This window comes from Photinus pyralis, unplaced genomic scaffold (assembly GCF_008802855.1).
Source record: "Photinus pyralis isolate 1611_PpyrPB1 unplaced genomic scaffold, Ppyr1.3 Ppyr1.4_LG6, whole genome shotgun sequence".
NCBI classification, from domain to species: Eukaryota; Metazoa; Arthropoda; class Insecta; order Coleoptera; family Lampyridae; genus Photinus; species Photinus pyralis.
In genome coordinates, this window is record NW_022170663.1 from 23,345,914 (window position 1) to 23,364,465 (window position 18,552).

Below are 18,552 nucleotides of genomic sequence, written 5' to 3' on the forward strand. Positions count from 1 at the left end.
TGAGTTTCAGGTGTCGTGTTTACATGAAACAGGGTGACATTTTTTCATGTAATGATGGGAGTACGGAACAACGACTGTTGCAAAAGAATGCAGGTACCTATTTAAGAAAGTCATAACTCATAAGTCACTTTCTCCAAGTGAGTGACAGGTACGATATGCACGTCCATATCAGGGATTATTTACCCATATTTTGGTAAAGCTTTCGTAAATGTCTTAACATCATTTCTAACTGAGGCTAATCTTGCTGAAAGTGCATGCTAATTTCCTTCGTATGTCCCCATTGTCGCCAACTTAACTCTCCAAAGATTGTGTGATTAGAAAGTCTATAACTCCTTCCAATAGAATTTAATATAATTCCCCTGTTTCTAGGACTGTTGATCATTGATTCTGAAGTATAGTAGGGAAGGAACGCAAAATAAAAGACTACGACGGCGTAATAGTATCTATAATTCGTATTAGAATAATTCTTTGCATTTTGGTCAGTTATTTTAATATTGAAACTATTGTCAATATATGAGATAAACTGTTGCAATTGATTCACAATAAAGCATGATAAATATAAATGACAATGTTACACATAAAATATGATATAAAAACACGTTAAAAGTAAGTTGCAAAACAAAGAACTGGTTGGAATACAAGCAGGTAACAAAACGAGGTAACTGTACAGGGTGAGTCAACGATTGCGCGGAGTAACTTAATGCCTTGAAGATAAGATTTTTCGATAGAGTGCTATTGTAATATGATATCGTTGAATATTCTTCACATTTTAAAAATATTTGGAACTATACAGGGTGCGCCCACAAAGAAGGTCGGCAAAATGGTACATGTATTTGAATGAATTTTTGAATTATACGCGTAATTGTACGCCCTTTTTATTATATGGTTAATGTCCGAAAAACTAGTATTTTTAAAGATAATTTGATTTGTAAGAAAAGTTGGGCATTTGCAAGCGCCAGTATAGGTAAAATAATAAGTTTTCCGTTGCACGTCATTAATTTTCTGACGTCGTTCTTATGCAGAGTTGACAAACATTTAGTATACTATAGAACTATTTACAAATCATTGTATCTACTGCTTGCACATTTGACCTACTAAGCATGTAGTATCAACAATAATTTTAGAATCGCTTTTACGTGCATGAAATTACCTTTAAATTGCAGCCATAAAACCACACTTTTTTTATAGTAGGTACCCCACTCAGTACCTACTCATAATTAATATATCCTTACAATCTTGAAAACTTGAATCAAATAAACATTAACACAAGAAAATTATACAAAAATAAACCCACCAGACAATCTATAAAGGATACAAATCTTAACTCCATATTCAATTGTCATGAAGTACAAGATATTTACGTGTACAGGAATGTCGAATATCAATTGCTTACAAGCGATCGACTTTTTAATGTTGGAGCTTTATGTAAGGATTAACACTTTGAAGTTACATACTGGAAAGTTAAGAACCGACAGCAATTTCGATAAATTCATTAATTAACCTTTCTACATGGTTTAAAGGCTTCACAATTTACATGTCATACTTTACCATCAAAGCCAGGGGATAGTATTTTGCAGTAATAAGTCACTTTTATGTAATTATTTTATAATCTTACAATGTAAATAAGTACAAATTACTTAATTTGCAAATTAACAAGAATCTTCTGTGTCACTGTCACTGTCTTCCCCTAAATTTATTATAATTGGCAGTATATCTTGCATATCTAATATTTTTTCTCTTTCATACCATTTCATTATTTCACCTTCAGTGTGTTTGATTGAATTTTTCCACATATCTGGTGTCACGACATTAACTGCTTCTTGCCACATATTTAAACAATCAGCCTCTGTTCTCCCATCTCTACCAATATGTTTATTATAATAAGTTTTTGTTATACCCCATATTAACTCTATGGGGTTAAAAATACAATGGTAGGGTGGAAGGTGCAACACTTTATGACCATATTGTTCCGCTAATTGGTCAACAAAATATGTTTTTTCTGGTTTATTTCTGGAAATAAAAATTCTTATAAATATAAAACAGGTATCGGTACTTACTGTGACACCTTCAACAGAAGTTCACTTTTAAGCATCTGCTCAGAATATATAATTCCTTCATTAGTTAGCCAGCTTTGAATGTCACCTTTTTTCCATGAAGCATTAGGTGCTTTGTTAACTTCCATATTGTGATACGGCACATTATCGATAATAATGACAGACGGTTCACTTAAATTTGGAAGCAATTGATTTTGAAACCAATGTAAGAAATTCGTCTGGTTCATTTCTCCGTGATAATCACCACTTGAAGTTTTTGATGCGAATATTAAATTTGCACCAGGTATGAATCCTTTCTCATTTCCAGCATGCAGAATTATTTGTCTGTAACATATTTTTTGCTATAATTATTGTTACCACTATTAATAATAAACCAACCGCTTTCCATCAGTTTTGATGGTTTTCACACTTCTTTCATTACTATCTTGCCATGAGCGTTGTATAGTGCCATTTTGGAATATCCACGTTTCATCAAGAAAAACAAATTGGTACAAATCTTTTTCCTTGAAATCTTTGTATTGGCGCAGAAAACGAATTCTTTTACTTGCCACATGGGGTAGTTCCATTAGACCTCGCCTGGGCTCGTCTTTTTTCCATTTAAATCCAATTTCTTTTAGCACTGTTCGCAATGATGCCAATGAACCATGAAAAATGACTTTTTCACGAAGCTGTTCATGCACAGATGCCAATGTAACATGCACTTCTGCAACTCTGATTACACAAAATGTGATCAACTTACTGTTTTCGTACATTTCATAAATTGTGTTTCTAATACCATCGACGTTCAAATTAGATACATCTGTCACAGGTTTAAGGCGAGGACGATTCTTTAAAGGCGACGTCAACACTTCATTCTTCTTCACTGCCGCTGATATGGTACTGACCGTGGAGATACTGATACTTAAAGCTTGTGCCACTCTCTACGATAATTATACTTAGTAGAATAGGTACCTAACGTAAAAATTATGCTTTTGTTACCTCTCTTACTGCCTGCAAAGGTAACAAGGGCCCTCCATGGTCACGCTCTTGTTCAAAATACAGAATTAAAGATGCTACCATTTTTTTAGCAGTGCTACCCAAATTCTTCGTCATCGTAATAAATAACGCTTCACAGTACGACAAAAAGTTGTTCTGAAAAGAACAGTTTGGTTTGTGGAATTGAGAAGCTTGATACAAAAGCACGAAACTACGATAAACTAGACGATTCGAAGCACACGCAAGGTGACAGAATGGGTGACAGATAGCAACATAACCTTAAATGCATAGTACAGAGTCGCGCCAACATCGCATTTCTGTACCAACCGTATACTTACAAATAAACTGTTTTTAACTTATAACAACACATCCCATGTAAATATTTAGGTTGGTACGTCAAATTATTCCAGTAATGTCGTGCAACGGAAAACTTGTTATTTTACCTATATATTGTCAAAATTATTACTTAAATTTGATTCTAGGTTTTATATCTTTTTATCCTGGGTTAAGTAAAATTCAAACAAATACATCTACTATGAAACATTAAAAAAATAGTTTACAGAGTGTTTTTTTGGTAGGTCCAAAGTTGCAAAACTTCATATTAAAAATCTTACTTTTTTAAATGGAACACTCTGTATATTATTCTGTCATTTTTAGCTCCTCCAAAAACCTTCAACTTTTGATAATAATGTCCTACACCTATCTCTGATAGTTTTCGAAATCTCTTGGTTTTCCTGGTTTTTATATTCTAATCTTAAATATGTAAGTTATATGTAATTTATAATAGTGAGGTGGACATGCAAAAAAAGACAATTTTTATCTATCTCGTTCAAAACGAAAATCATATCGTCAATATGATTTCATTGTATTTCCTATTTTTAAATTATACTGCAGGTATAATAAAAAATACTATAAGATACACGTGTATACGTCTTTCGCTATAGAAACCGTTGCACATCATTGATTTGTGTATCAATTTCAGACATATGCTGCAACACTGCAACATGTACAAAAAAAAACAAGTGTGCGAAATCTATAGAAAACTTGTCTGAAATTGATTCATAAATCAATGACGTGCATCGGTTTTTATAGCGAAAGACGTATATAATAAAATTGGTCTTTTAAGCACTTGCAACGTTAAAGGCACTCCGCTTCGCGTCGTGCCATTAAACTCGTTGCGCGTACTTTAAAGACTTGATTATACACTTGTATCTTAATATACTATGTTTTCATTTCTAGCCTACGATGACATTTCATTGCACTCTTGGCAGCTATTGAAAGTTACATACCTAAAACTGTCATTTTGAAAAGATTCAAGCGAAATTACTCTTTGAAAATGGGTCAATGACATACGTTTGACAATATAATTTGTTAATTTAGAGGGTTTCCAGTACTAGTAGTGAAAGAACATAATTATAAAATAAAATTGACGTTTGCAACTGGTGAAAATGTTTGACGATGATGTCGACTGACCATGCTCCTCAGTCGCTCTCATATAAGAAAACCATCCCGTATATATGCTCATTTTTTATCTTACATAATCAGCAGCATTGATTCGAGATGTAATCTTGGCAGATGCACGTGTAGTCCTACTCAGTAATATAACATACAGAATGGGGTTGTGTAATCTTTTATGGATAACCGCAAGGGGTTTTCTATTCAAAGAACGAAGGGCGCCACGTTATATGAGGAGCTCAATTATAATCCCGCTTGATTTTATGACTGGAAATTGCACCTGTAATTTTCGGCTTATTTTGAAAGTCTCATTCAAACATTGAAAATTTACTCTCGCGCACTTGGCAATTTAATTGCTTAGCATCGATCACGTTGTTCGCTCATGCGAAATTGTGAAACTAAACTTTATTTTTTTATTATATATTGTTATTGCTTTCTCGGCCATTTTCAGGAGTCTATAACTACGTTTTACAGTAATGACCCACCTTGGATGAAAGTGTTTATGTTTAACCATACCTTTCGATTTTCAGAAGAAATCCGGTGGCTTCATTTGATGAATCCAGATTCAGAAACATTACGTTTTGAGTATACATAACATCTCTACTAACATTAAACCGTGTGTAGCTACTCTTTCTTTTTTTTCGCGTATGGTGTAACCTGATATATTAAAAATAAAAAAATATTAGTCAATACAAAATTAATATCATTTTTCATTGAAATGATTAGTGTGTTTTAAATATTCCTAATTTAAAAAAAAATTGTTTAAATAACGTATAAGAATTTATCTTAGAGACCTTAATCTCATAATGAATAGTAAAGGAAGGCCATGTCACGAACGTACCGATTGCGATGGTCTTTGATTAAGGACCTAACAAAATTATTTGAAAATGGAGGAGACTCAGCGTCCGTCTGACTGGTAGTAACAAAATCTTAATGCCTTTCACGTGACCAAACTAGCTGAATGAGAATTACTCGCAGTGATGCTATGGAGCAGCGTCTGAAGTGCAGTTTTAAACAGCAGTGGGTTTTGATAGATGGCCTTTGTATGCTTTTGTTGGGGACAAGGAAACGAAGTCTATTGATTGTTAGCACCATTGTGTAGGCGTGTTTAAAAATTTTAAAAAAGTAGGGACGCGTTCAGAAGAGGCAGCGGGATGGTATTCGGTTTCGAACCATGAGAGCGCCAAGTGTGTGGTCTAAAATAAGGCATTAAGTGTAAGGCTATTAGCGGGAAAACCACGCTTAATCCGCGAGGAAAACAACTCATAATTAAAGTCAGCGTAAAAGTTCGAAAAAACCGTGCAAATATTCAATTCGGAAGTGTTGTCCGTGACGAAAGTTAAAATAAATCTACGGGATTAAAAAAATCAACTCAGTCACAACGTGCACGGAAGTTCGTGTTTGGCCCGTAAATAAACACTACGAGAGGAATATTTAACGCAGATAGTTATATCGCGAACGCAGCAGTTCCGTTGGACGTTAAATTAGCCGGATCATTCGTGAACCCTTTCAGAAAGTATTATCGCGGAAATCCAGTAGAAATAAACTTTTTCCGAACGGTCCGCCTACAATCGATTGTGGTTTTTTTCGGTGTAGCGTACAGGGGGTTGGTTGTTTGGGGTACGTAAACAAATATATGGGAAAACTTTACTCCCTGTCGCAATACAAAATTTCATTATTCAGATCACTATGAAATGTGCCGGACAGTCGGTTAACTAACAAAAGTAAATGACATCAATAAAGAGTTGGTAGATTTGGCGCTGCATTTCCTCAAACCCCCGCATAAACGGCCAACTAGCTCAGGGTTAAACAAGAAAATACAAGCTCGAGATCTGTCACAGCGGTAGTTCGTTCTGGGCATTTGATCTTCGTCCTTCGTTGCAGTTACAAATGGTTGAGCGCTTCTCAATTTCTAACCTAACTCTTTTCGTATGAAATGGAGATGATAGAAGGGTAGTAATAACAGTAAAAATCAATTTAGGAACCACAAGAAATATTGGTTTATTCAAATAAACGGCAAAAATAAAAATTCTCTCCACAATGGGATATAGAGTAACCCACAAACATTCAAAATATTCCCCTAAATACTCAAAGTTATAACTTACGCCACACAAAAATCTTAGTAACTTAAATGTGCAATTGAAATTCTCCAGTTTAACAAATTCCCAATCAAGAATGATCGACTAAATTGAAACTTGAAACTTGAAACTTTGACATATGCCTGGCGTCGCCGCCTCTCCCAGGATTTAGTCAACTGTCGTGAGGATGCGTCCCTGGTAGACACTATCAGGGACGTTTCTCCACTACTTTGTTGCCATCGCGCTGGGCCACGACATATGCCAAACAATGTGGTGGATTTTGTGGATTGGGGGGGTTGTGGGGGGGCGGCTAACTGGGTGTTATCCGACCCGAACGGGTACGGCCACAGCTTCGCCACTGGTATTCTGCCTTAGAGGGTACTCTGCTTTCTAGTGATAGCTTCTTCTCCGGGCGTTCATTGGCTTCCGATGTTCCTATCCTTTGGTCTCGTTCCCTTCCCTGTTTTCCCTCGTGCTAGGCTCTTTTTATTGTTGTCCTCTCCCCGCATTACTTTCTGTCCCCTTTTCCTCCTCCCCTTGGCTACTTGTCCTTGTGGCTGATTCTTCCTCCACCTCCAGTATTCTTCTGCTTTCTTTCTTCCTTTGATCTTTGTCTCTGCTATTCTCTTCCCATCTTCCCATGGTAATCCCCCGCTTGGTTTATGGTGGTGTTCCATGTTTGGCAGGGTCGGCCTACCTTCCATTCCGAGGCACATAGAATCTTATTATTAAATCTTAAACAAGTTTTCGCAAATAAATTGATATTACGGCAAAAACTTCGCATCCAAAATCTGCAAATAATCAAAGTCAAAAGCCCAAGGCGCAGAGATCGGTACATAATTAATTGACTAATGCCTGAAGGGCGTTGCTCTACTCGTAATCTGTTTCTATAATACGTACGGTACTTAATCGGTCAACCTCTCTAGAAAGAAGTGGTGGACTCTAACATTCACGTTACAAACTCGATCATAACTTAACCTAGATGGCAAAGATATTAAATAGGTACTAAAGTTAACAAACGACTTGAATGTAATAGCATTTAATCCACAAGAAGCGAAATAGTTATTAACTAATGTTGTCTCTTTGTTGAGGATGAATCTCGATATCAACCCGAGCTGATTCCAGAAAATGGCGGCTCGTTATCATCAGGTGGAAGATATGTCAAAGGTGTTGGCACTCGCAGGTTAAATTCATTTAACCCAAGGTTACACATTCGGACGTCATCAGAATTGTCTCCGAACAATTGAATTAAATTTGAATTTGAACTAATATTAAAACGAAAAATTGAAACCCTAAAAGAAATCAAAGGTAACCCCTCTCTTTGATACCCTAAAATGTATATTCCTCTTAAATAATAGGGTTAATTATAGATGAAGCACATGTTGTTGATGAAAAAATTGTCGTATAACAGATGACAGCTGAACCTAAAGAAAAGGTACACTTCAATTACGTAAAATCCATGGCACTTACGATAAGCCAGAAAAAATCAAGTTATTCCAGAATCACCAATTGAATGTATCCAATTGCCAGAGATTAATAAAATATGGATGATGGCAATTAAAATTCCGTGCGTTCTCAACTAACGCCTCAGCTGTAGGTTTTTAATAAAATGCAAACTGATATGGTTCTCGACTGAAAGAGGAAAATTAAGGTCGACAATCTACAACCACTGCGTGGTAAAATTGCATGGAGAAAATTCCAAAAATAGAATTTGCGGGAAATAATATTGTCGCTTTGGGATACCTTTCTTCTCCTTTTTACCACCCGCGTGTTAGTAAGGGAAGTATTGCATTTGGGTTTGCTCGAAGCGTGGTCAAGTATGGGTAAAGCATTACAGCTTCGGATTAAGAAATTTTCCGGGGACGGAACAATTTGTAATTGAGATCACTATCGGTTCTCTTTAAAAAATTGCATAACATGTTATTGAATGTGAACAAGAAAAATCCGATCTCAAAAATTAACTGAATTTTCTTGGTTTTGTAATTGTTTTTTTTCACTTTAAGTAAAAATATTGCGGTTGGCTATTAGGGGTTTGTTTTTTGTATAAAATTGCCATATTTCTTAATGTTATTGAAGGTTAAATAGGGGTAAGTTAGAAAGAAACGGGGCCACGATCTAGCGATTATACTTTCAGTGCTTGTCGTAACCGTTCCTTAAGTTAAGAAAAATGTAAGATAAAATAGAACTTCAATTATTTCATTTTAAATTTGTATTTATTGTCTACAATTAATCAGCGAGTGCCAAGCTTTTTTTGGCCTTTAGGATTAGAAGAAAGGGCCAAATTTCCGTAATTTAAATGCATTAGAATTTGTTTGTGAGCTAGCCGTGGATACATTTCGGGCATTACGGTAAAAAGTAAAAGCTTAATAAAATACTCAGGGATTTTCGCACTCGGAAATATTACATAATTTTACGTTACAACACAAGGATATCGCTACAGAAGCTGAGTAATCCCTACGTCTACGGTCACCTGAGCTATAGTACAACGTTAAGGAGGGGAAAGTGTCGCGTGCCTTAAAATCTGTAACTGTCTTTTAAAAATCTAGCCGAATTACTACGATCTAATTCACAGTCTTTCGGAATAAATTAGTGAGTGAAATTCAATATGCAGTATAAACCGTACAAAATTGGTTGTTCGTGTAGTTCGATACTTGACAAACTTACGAGCGTTAAATTAGGTTTTAATTGCAAAAGGCCGTTTTTTTTTGGTACATTCCAGTAGCGGAAGTTATTCACAGAGAAGCGCAGCAGTAAATCGATGCCACACAAGTCGAAAGGTACGACGCACGAATCTAAAAGGAGAGTATTTGTCATTATTACAGCCAAATATTTATCTTAATTGAATAAAGAGGCCGGGTCAGATTAAATGAATTGTCAAATTATTACGGTGTAATAATTTTACCGGGATGTAGATCGCAGATTGTACAATCAATAATAACATAATTAAATTAGTGAACGAGGGGGTGGTAACGCAGTGAAGTGTGAGAGGTAGCTCGGGGTCGAACCCCAACATCCAGCGGACCCGACTAACAGTATTGTCCAAATGACTGCACTTGGCATCGCCGACGGTAATCCGTTTACGTGGACCTTTACAAGCTCCACCGATTTTACAGGTCAGGAGATTTCTCAAGATATTACGTGAGCGCTGTGTGTAAGACGGACGCTCTCTTTTAAAATCGACGACGTCGAGACGAGATCGGGATGATAATTGCGAGACGCGCCACCCCTTTCGTAGAATTTGATCACTAAACACACATAGCATGTGCGAGAGTAACAGATGTGTAAAGGATTTGCCTTTTAACGGGATTACAATTACATGGTGTTACACATGTTATCTCGTTTTTCGAATTTTCGACGTTTTTGCGTTGTCCAGAAATCGAGCCAAGAACGAAAACACCGCGTATTTACATGACAGGGTGGCGATAATTTCGTGCGCGTAGGGGGCTTACGAGAATCGCTTTGAACTAGAGAAATCTACATCGCAAATTTTTCAGCGGGTGTAAATGAGGGTGACGACCCTCTCAATAGATATATTTACTTACACATGTAAGTCTGAAGTAATAACATTTCGGCAATTGTAACGCGCAAAAGAGGACGAGGGCATATTTTTTGTATACGGTTCGACGTACGTTGTTTCGTAGTTTTTTATGTAAATTTATTAAAGGCGGTTTCGTTTCGGTAGCGGCAATTTCAAAAGTAGTTAAAACCTGTGGGCTGGAGATCGTAAATCATTTATACGAACTTGATGAAGTGTACGATGCACTTCTCCATGTATTTTATGGCAATGTGAACGGTTCGTCGTTTCGTACTTTTAAGTATTTACTAAATGCTACTCACAAATTATTATTTACGTTAGCTTAATACGGGAGCCACTTTGAACGAAACTTAGGTAGGTATTTTACTACGTACAGAAACGGTTCTTTCAGTTCACTGTATATGTGCAAACTTCGCAGAGAGAAATAGAAACTATGTAACAAGATCAACATAATTAATTTTTTTGGTTTCACAGGAGAAAAATTAAAAATCCCTACCCGGCTCGAAGGACCAAAATATTGTACTTTTTTTATTAACAAGACTAGTTAGGCCTGCACATACACATAACAGTCATAAGAATTATAGCATGAAATTTCATAATACCATAAATGTGTAAACAAATATAGCAAACGAGCTCCTGGGCATTAGGTATTATATTATAAGATCAAACATGAGTTGCTGTCGAGCCACCTTTGGAATTTTTGTTTGCATGGGACATCGTATTTAACTTGAACTTCCAAAGGCGACTCGACAGCAACTTATCTTTGATCGCCCGTTATAGCTAAAGCTATGCTCACTTTGAACCTTTTTTATTTTTTGGCCTACATTTCCAATTCAGGAACTCCGATCTACAAATTTGATAAAGAATTCACCTGCAAAATTTCATTGTAATCGGTCCATTCGTTTTCGAGATATCGTGCGAACCAGGAAACAAAAATGAAATTTTTTTCAAAATGCATTGATTTGCATGAAAATTTGGAATTAAGTTCAACTTAAGCTCCACTTCAAAATATATATTATGCCGATGGACGCTCTTCATTTTTTAGGGGTAAAACGCACCCCTCTTTGCCAAAACCCATAAAACTACATATTAAAGCTTAATATGAGTAACATTTGGTTCAGATGAGTTGAGTAATGATTGTTAGAGCCTTTGGAACATTATTTCAGAAATTTTAACCCTTAAAAATCAATCCTTATTGTGGTTTAATTAAAAAAAAGTGTTTACCCTCAAATGGTTAATAATTTATTATTGACGACAGGTGTTCAGTGTGCATTTCGAACAAAGTATGGTGTTTAACCTCTTGATAGATGGTGTATCAAACGTTGATATACACATTAAACAGTTCATAGAGAAACGGTGTTTGTGTATTTGTGCAAAGGGAAAATGTTCCGGCCAGCCAGGCACGAATAATCTCGAGGGGGGTCATATTGAACATCTGTGAACCTATTTTCTAGTGGAAAAAACATAGTTTAATACTCTTCATTTTGATATAACCCATGGTTCTATTTTGTTTGTTCAATTAAAATTCAAATTTTCAAAGTGGTGATATTCTTCTTGAATCGCCCTGTATATACATTACATAGTGTATAGGCGTATGGAATGGATGTAAGCGTGTATGTAAGTTTCTTCATCTTTTAAACCGAAATAGCTTTTGTTTTGACATCACCAATGGATCTATTTCTTGCAGCCGTCTCAATCGCCCTTTATGAGTACCCTCTCACCCGATTACGATAAAAGGGCGAGGAGGAGGGCTATGGTTGGTAGAAATTAATTCCTTTCGTTGAAACCTTTCATTAGAGTACTCTGAAGGATAAAACTAGCTGCACTCCCCCCCCCCCCCTCCACCCCGTACTTTGATAAGAGGACAGAAAGAAGGGCAGTAATTGGTAGAAAACGGTTCCTTAAGGCATGCGTATGCAAAATATGAGACCAATCTCAAGAAATAATTCGTGGGGGGGGGGGCTTTTAGACAGCGAAATTTGAAGGCCGTCTGGCACAGACCTATAAGGTTATTTACATGAAATCCCTTTAAAACTCTTATTTATTTATTTATTTTATTTTATTTATTTATTGCCCCCTCTTGTTATGGGCCCTCAACAGGCTTGTGCCCAATTACAGAGTGAGCCGAGTTCTAAAATGGGATGAGCTTAAAGGACTAAAAAAAAGGTAGTGTTCGCACATAAATACACGTTTTAAAAGTCGTTCAGAAAATTCTCGATGAAGAAAATGTTTAAGCTACAATTGGATGCTGTAGCATTTTTTACGCATCTCCAGGATGCAAGCGTCCTTTGGCACAAAATTGCAGCAATTCGTTTTTCACTTTAGCTTCAAGTATTTCAAAATTAAGTTTTCTAAACTGGTCACACTTCTAGAATGTATTAATAATACGTAATTAGAGAAAACTGGATAATTTTCTTTGTTTTTTTGAAAGCTACAATTTTGATGTCCATGAACCTAGCAGAGGAATGTCATCTTTAAAACCCAAAAAAAGTGAAAAGTGAACTAACTATAATTAGGTGCTAATTAGGCGCTAATTAAGTGCCCTATTCCCGAATTAAATGCTCCTTTTTTTTAAAAATTATTACATCTTCTGCCAGGTGCATATAAACGCATCAGAGCACTACCTCAAAAAACCAAGAAAATGAAAAGTGAACTAACTATAAATAGGTGCTAATTAGGTGCTAATTAAGTGCCATATTCCCGAATTAAATGCTCCTTTTTTTAAAATTATTACATGTTCTGCCAGGTTCATATGAACTCAGCAGAACACTACCTTAAAAACCTAAGAAAATGAAAAGTGAACTAACTAATAATTAGGTGCTGATTAGGTGCTAATTAAGTGGCCTGTTTTCAAATTCTGTGCTGTTCCTTTTTTTTTATGTTTACTTCTCTTATTTACATGATTTAAGCAGACAGGCACTGTGTTTACAAAAACAAATATGTCTTTCAGTGTTCGTGATTTGATGTATTAAAAGGTGCTAATTTATTGCTTTAAACGCAAAAAGTTACAAAAATTGTTCGTACAAATTTTACAAAGGCGTACTTCGAAAACAAATTGCTATATTGTGCGTTGAATTATGAAAAGCGCAAGCGTAGCACGGGCACGGGACGTAGGATGCTGTGTGACACTTGATAATTAAGATAAAACCTAATTATTAGTTAGTTCATTTTTTATTTTCTTGGATTTTTAAGGTAGTGCTCTGCTGAGTTCATATGATCCTGGCAGAACATGTAATAATTTAAAAAAAGGAGCATTTAATTCGGGAATAGGGCACTTAATTGGCACCTAATTAGCACCTAATTATAGTTGGTTCACTTTTCATTTTCTTGGTTTTTTGAGGTAGTGTTCTGCTGAGTTCATATGAACCTGGAAAAACATGTAATAATTAAAAAAAAGGAGCTTAATTCGGGAATAGGGCACTTAATTAGCACCTAATTATGCAATATGTTTGATTGTGTTCTGCTGACCTTGCTCTGCTAGGTTAATGGACATCCGACTCAATTTTTTTTGAAAATGCATACTTTTCGAGTTTTTCGCGAATAACCAATTAAAAACATTGTACTTTTCCATGAGAAACTCATACGTTTCGGTCGCGAATAACTGGAGAAGTATTAACTTTCGAAAAAAAATGTATAGAACAATTTTCGTTTAGAGTTATTTTTTCCATCTATTCCTGTGTAAAAATTACAGGGGTGGTAACCACCTCCAGGATGAAAGAGCCCTTTGGCATGATATAGATTTTGATCCTTAGGCTATTCCCTACCTACTGTCAAAATCGTCAAGTTAATCGATTCATTTTGAAAAAATTGCCCAGGGCAAAACCTCCATTTCCTGGACTACTAACGGACAGACGGACCGATATAGCAACATTATGAACTCGCTTATTAACAAAATTTCAAACATGAAAGCTGAGCATTGCTGGTCCATCTTCATATGGCAGACTTTTTATGTTTCCTCGTGCCTCCAACGATACACGGCTCTGATTATGGACGCCTGTTCTTGTATTCTTAGCCATGACAAAACATTTGAATAAGCTTCTCTTGAGGTAAATGCCATTCTCTTGGTGGAAAACACCTTCTACTAACAGATCAGAGGAGTGAATGATCCTGTCAAGTCAGCAGTATCGTATTTGTTATGCCTTTCTTTCGCATGCTGCCTGGATGTCACATCCCAATTTTGAGAAGTGTAGGAACAAATTAAAAACGCGACCTAAGAAAACGCATTTTCCACACACAGAATCAGTAATAACTCGGGAAGGAAGTGACTAATACATAAAATATTTTGTCGTTCTCGTCTCGGGGCTGTACTACATTGTATAAGAAAGAAACCACAAAGAAAAAGGTGAAACTGGAGGATTAGTAGTGGTACAGACGTTCAGACAGACGGACGAAGTGCGGACAATAGCTTTCATTTTCCTTTTGAAAAATGCACCAAAACGCTACTTTTCCAGCTTGCCAGGCCCCAATATCGCTCGCTTCTCTCATTTCGGGTTCGATTCCAACACCACTCCATACAAGATTTTCCATTTCTTCTTGTTAAATTGTTCGTATCAAGTTCCAAAGTATTGGACCAAAGACGCAATAGCATGGCTCAAATGCGAAGTATGAGCTCCATACCTCAGCAACTTACTCTTCCATTGATCCCCATTATAGTTTGCCGCGCAAAATACGACGGGTAAAAAGCGGACTTATGTTCTTCGTCACACTTCGGAGCACTCGGCTGTATCTGTCTGTCACAACTAACAGCTTCGTGGATCAACTCTTCAAAAAGGGTCGGTTTCATCATCAGTTGAAAGGGAAGGATATGGAGGGCACAGGGTAGATGGCTGCTTCAAACAAAAAATTATACCAGATCTATCAAGGAAATAATATCCTGGAGGTTATAAGAAAGAGAACACTGTAATGGTTTGGTCACTTGAGAGAATGCCGGCCTGCCGGAGAGAAAGATTTGGAAGGACCAAGCAAAAGACATGGAACAAAATAATCAGCTCATGGTCTTAAAAAAGCATTCATGCATTTTGCACCAATTTCTTCGTAAGATGGCATTTTTTGCAGACATCATGTGGCAATGAATGCTTTGTTAAATTGAACGGTCTGGGAGCTTTAATGCGAAAAATCTAAAGAGCTGTAGTGGCACCACTGTTGTTGTATATGGGTATAAGCAATTATGGAGCTTTGATTTAAAGAGGACTTAAGTCATAGTCGGCACTCAAACTGTCAAATATAAATAGTACAAACTCGACCATCGGAAATTAGCCTTTGGCCATTTCCGTCTGCTACTTCATCCTAATCCGCTCCCCGGTGATTTATATCTCTTTGCATTTCATTATTTCAAATTATCTTGCCTATTACTCACAACAGATACCCGAGTAAAAGCGAGCTTTATTAACAAAATAAAACAATATACAGTGCAATCCCCAAGCGAGGTAAGATAATATTATTTATAAGTTTATTTGTTAGAGCTATGAAAAAGTTTTTAGTGCGCCCTAGCTGGTTGTGCGGTTAATTGTTGTAGTTTATTGGATCGCTTCGAACAGTGGCCTGATGAATATTATTTGTCTTTGCCTTTGGCTGATTGTATATTTTAGATCAAACAAGTTTAATCTATGTAGGCGGATAACAAGGAACGATACGAAACGGAAAGACGAGGAATTTTAATTATGCTGTCAGAGTGCATGCTATATTGTAACGGCCCTTTGTTTCGTGATTCAGATTTTACCCTGTGGAAACTCATTGCAAATTAGCCGATTTCTAACAATACCAATAAGTATTATATCAGGTATACTTACATTGTGTCTTCTGAATGTTATCGATATCGAGTACCTACCTATGTGATATGATGGTATTAGATATGAGTAGGTGTCATTACGATCTGCTTATATTAAACTACTGCTACTTAAAGAAATTTTGAAAAACTGTCGAGGTAGGTATTTTTCGCTTTCCTGTGTTAATACAATATTCTGGTACGGTGGTGTAAGTGTAATGGGTCCTTATAAACAAGTACAAATTGTGCACAACCCTTGTGCAGGTAAAGCGCATTTTTTTAAACACCCCTACGAAATTTCTTCCATAAATAAGAAAGTTAACACTGCGCATGCGCAAAACGAAATTTTGAAACTGGCGTTAAATTTGGTTTTATTGCAAGTGGCTATGTATCAAATTTTATTTAAATGCCAAATGGTTATATTTCTTCCAAACGTCCCAATCGCCCTTTGTAGGTACTTTCCTTTGACATTTCACTCTTAAGATATAAGGAATTATAACCGATCACGACAAGGGATCGAGGAGGAAGACTATGGTTAGTATAAATTAATTCCTTTCGTTAAGACCTTTCATTAGAGCACCATGAAGCTCTTCCAACCCGTACTTTGATAAGAAGACAAAAAGAAGGGCAGTAGTTTGTAGAAAACTGTTCCTTTCGTTGAGAGCTACTATGTGTAAAGGGAGCCCGTTAACGGATTTTTTTACTCGAATTTTACTGATTTTGTATGTCGGCGAGTGGTCCTGAAATACGGCCCTGCCTCGTAAATGCGTCTGAAAGCTGGCAGCGTCGGTGAGTCGTGGGAGATCGGGTGTTTAGTTCAGAAGATTTTGGTTATTTTTCAGTCGCGATTATCAAGCCTTTTACGTAGCGTGTGTTTTGCAGTTTCGTCGGGATTTCACTACACGTTCAGTCGATTTATTGTTGTCAAGAAATACGAATGGACGAAAAAATTAATTTTATTGGTGGAGAAAGGTTTAGGTCATGGGAGAACCGTCAGACATACCTCGTCAAACCGCGAGAGCGTTTTTGTTAAGCGGCCAAAAAAGTCGATCACCTGTAAGGTAGCGTAGCGTCTGTTATACGAGGTGTGTCCGGAAAGTAGCGGGATTAGTCTCAAAATAAAAATATGTATTCATATTATTGTACAGTAACTCAACATCCTTCAAAACAAACCTTTGCGTCTTGAACCACTTGAATCTAGTCAAAATGCAACTGTTGCTGGTTCCCTCGCTTCACTGATACTTTTCACTATTACTATTACAGGCAATCAATCCCGATTCTTTTCGGATACATATCGTATATTTGTGGAACGCCTATCCAATAATCGAGAGTGTGCACTAGATGCGGAACAAATTGCGGGCCCACAGTAAAACAAATGCGTAATGATTAAAAAAGCGCGAATGAAAGTTTTTAGTTATCCTCATCCACAAGGGATAATTTACGATTCAGAGACTATTACAATAAATACAAACAATAGCGGAAGTTTTAATGCACAAAGAATTAAAAATAAAGTTGAATATTATTGGCGAGTAGGTACCAACAATGGCGTACCACGTGCGGAAATAGAACTTTATCGTCGTAATATTTCAAAGGGGAATGGACTTATTTAGAAGATTCGATTGTGTGCAAATAATATCCTTCAATAACATTCACCCTTACCGTCAGATCATCGCATTTTTTAGTGACGGTGTTTCAATTCAAAGAAGCCATTAATTATATGAGATCTAGGATTTTGTATCGAAACAAGCCTTGAAAGACCCCACACATGATTCAGAAGGAGAGGAACCTCAGTTTGTTTGCTGTTCAGCAAGAATGGGAGCGCATTCTGCGGGAATATCACGATCTTGTCACGGAAGATCACTACGGAGTAGAAAAGGACGCCACTGCGTATACAACTTGCCGGGTATGAGGGAGTCAAAAAGTGTAAAAATTGATTCTGATAGTAGAAGAGCTGGCTATGAGTCAAGAGTTGAGGAATACAGACGATTGCATCTAAGACCAGCGAGTCATCATCATTTCTGAAAACTGTTTAGTTGAAGTCACCTCACATCTAATAAACCTTACGCACAAAATGAAATCCATCTAAATCAAGATGACGCCCATGATGAGGGGAAGAGGATTGTTGGGTCCCCAAAATAGAATTCGTTACTTTAGGTATTCCTTTGAAATTCCTTCAAAGAAATTTTCCTTAGCCCGCCCTGTATGGAATTATTTCGCCTGTCTCTGTGTATATTCCCACTTTATGATGTGTGCACACTCCCTCCTATATTATAGCAAGCATTACATTCATGGAGTCCATAATAAATAAATATCGAAGTTTAATTTTTACATGCAACAAGGGTGGCAGACACCCACAAGCGGGTAGGAAAACAATACTAACCAGAAGATCTGGTATTGATCCTTACGTATTCCTTAAGCAATTCCGAAAAGGGCTATAACGAGATGCCCATAGTAGACTATGCATCGCGCTCTCCCCCTCCCCCTCTCTCCCTCTCCCTCTCCCTCTCCTCTCCCTCCCTCTCCCTCTCCCTCTCCCTCTCCTCTCCTCTCCCTCTCCCTCTCCCTCTCCCTCTCCCTCTCTCTATTTTAAATAATAATAAAATTTGCAAAATGTACATAGGAAAATAAGCACAAGAAGCAACATCAACCACTGCGCGGGTTTCTCCACCCGTGCCAAGTTTCCAGCACTTA

General features: G+C 36.8%; 1 protein-coding gene across 1 annotated transcript; it reads right to left on the reverse strand.

Annotated features, from left to right (window-relative positions):
- Positions 1 to 2,416: 2,416 nt before the first annotated feature.
- LOC116174547 lies at positions 2,417 to 3,212 on the reverse strand. The gene is made up of 3 exons (XM_031492483.1): positions 3,033 to 3,212; positions 2,794 to 2,974; positions 2,417 to 2,757 (listed from the first exon to the last, which is right to left on the reverse strand). The coding sequence occupies exons 1-3, from the start codon at positions 3,144 to 3,146 to the stop codon at positions 2,417 to 2,419; spliced, it is 636 nt and encodes a 211-aa protein (XP_031348343.1). The 5' UTR covers positions 3,147 to 3,212.
- Between the last annotated feature and the right edge of the window lie 15,340 nt (positions 3,213 to 18,552).

Bases quoted from the DNA above. Each gene is read 5' to 3' on its own strand.
- LOC116174547 (XM_031492483.1), bottom strand. From the start codon at position 3,146: ATGACGAAGAATTTGGGTAGCACTGCTAAAAAAATGGTAGCATCTTTA. The intron at 2,975-3,032 runs GTAACAAAAGCA...TAATTATCGTAG, and splicing joins CTTTGCAGGCAGTAAGAGAG to AGAGTGGCACAAGCTTTAAG. The intron at 2,758-2,793 runs GTAAGTTGATCA...TCAGAGTTGCAG, and splicing joins TTATGAAATGTACGAAAACA to AAGTGCATGTTACATTGGCA.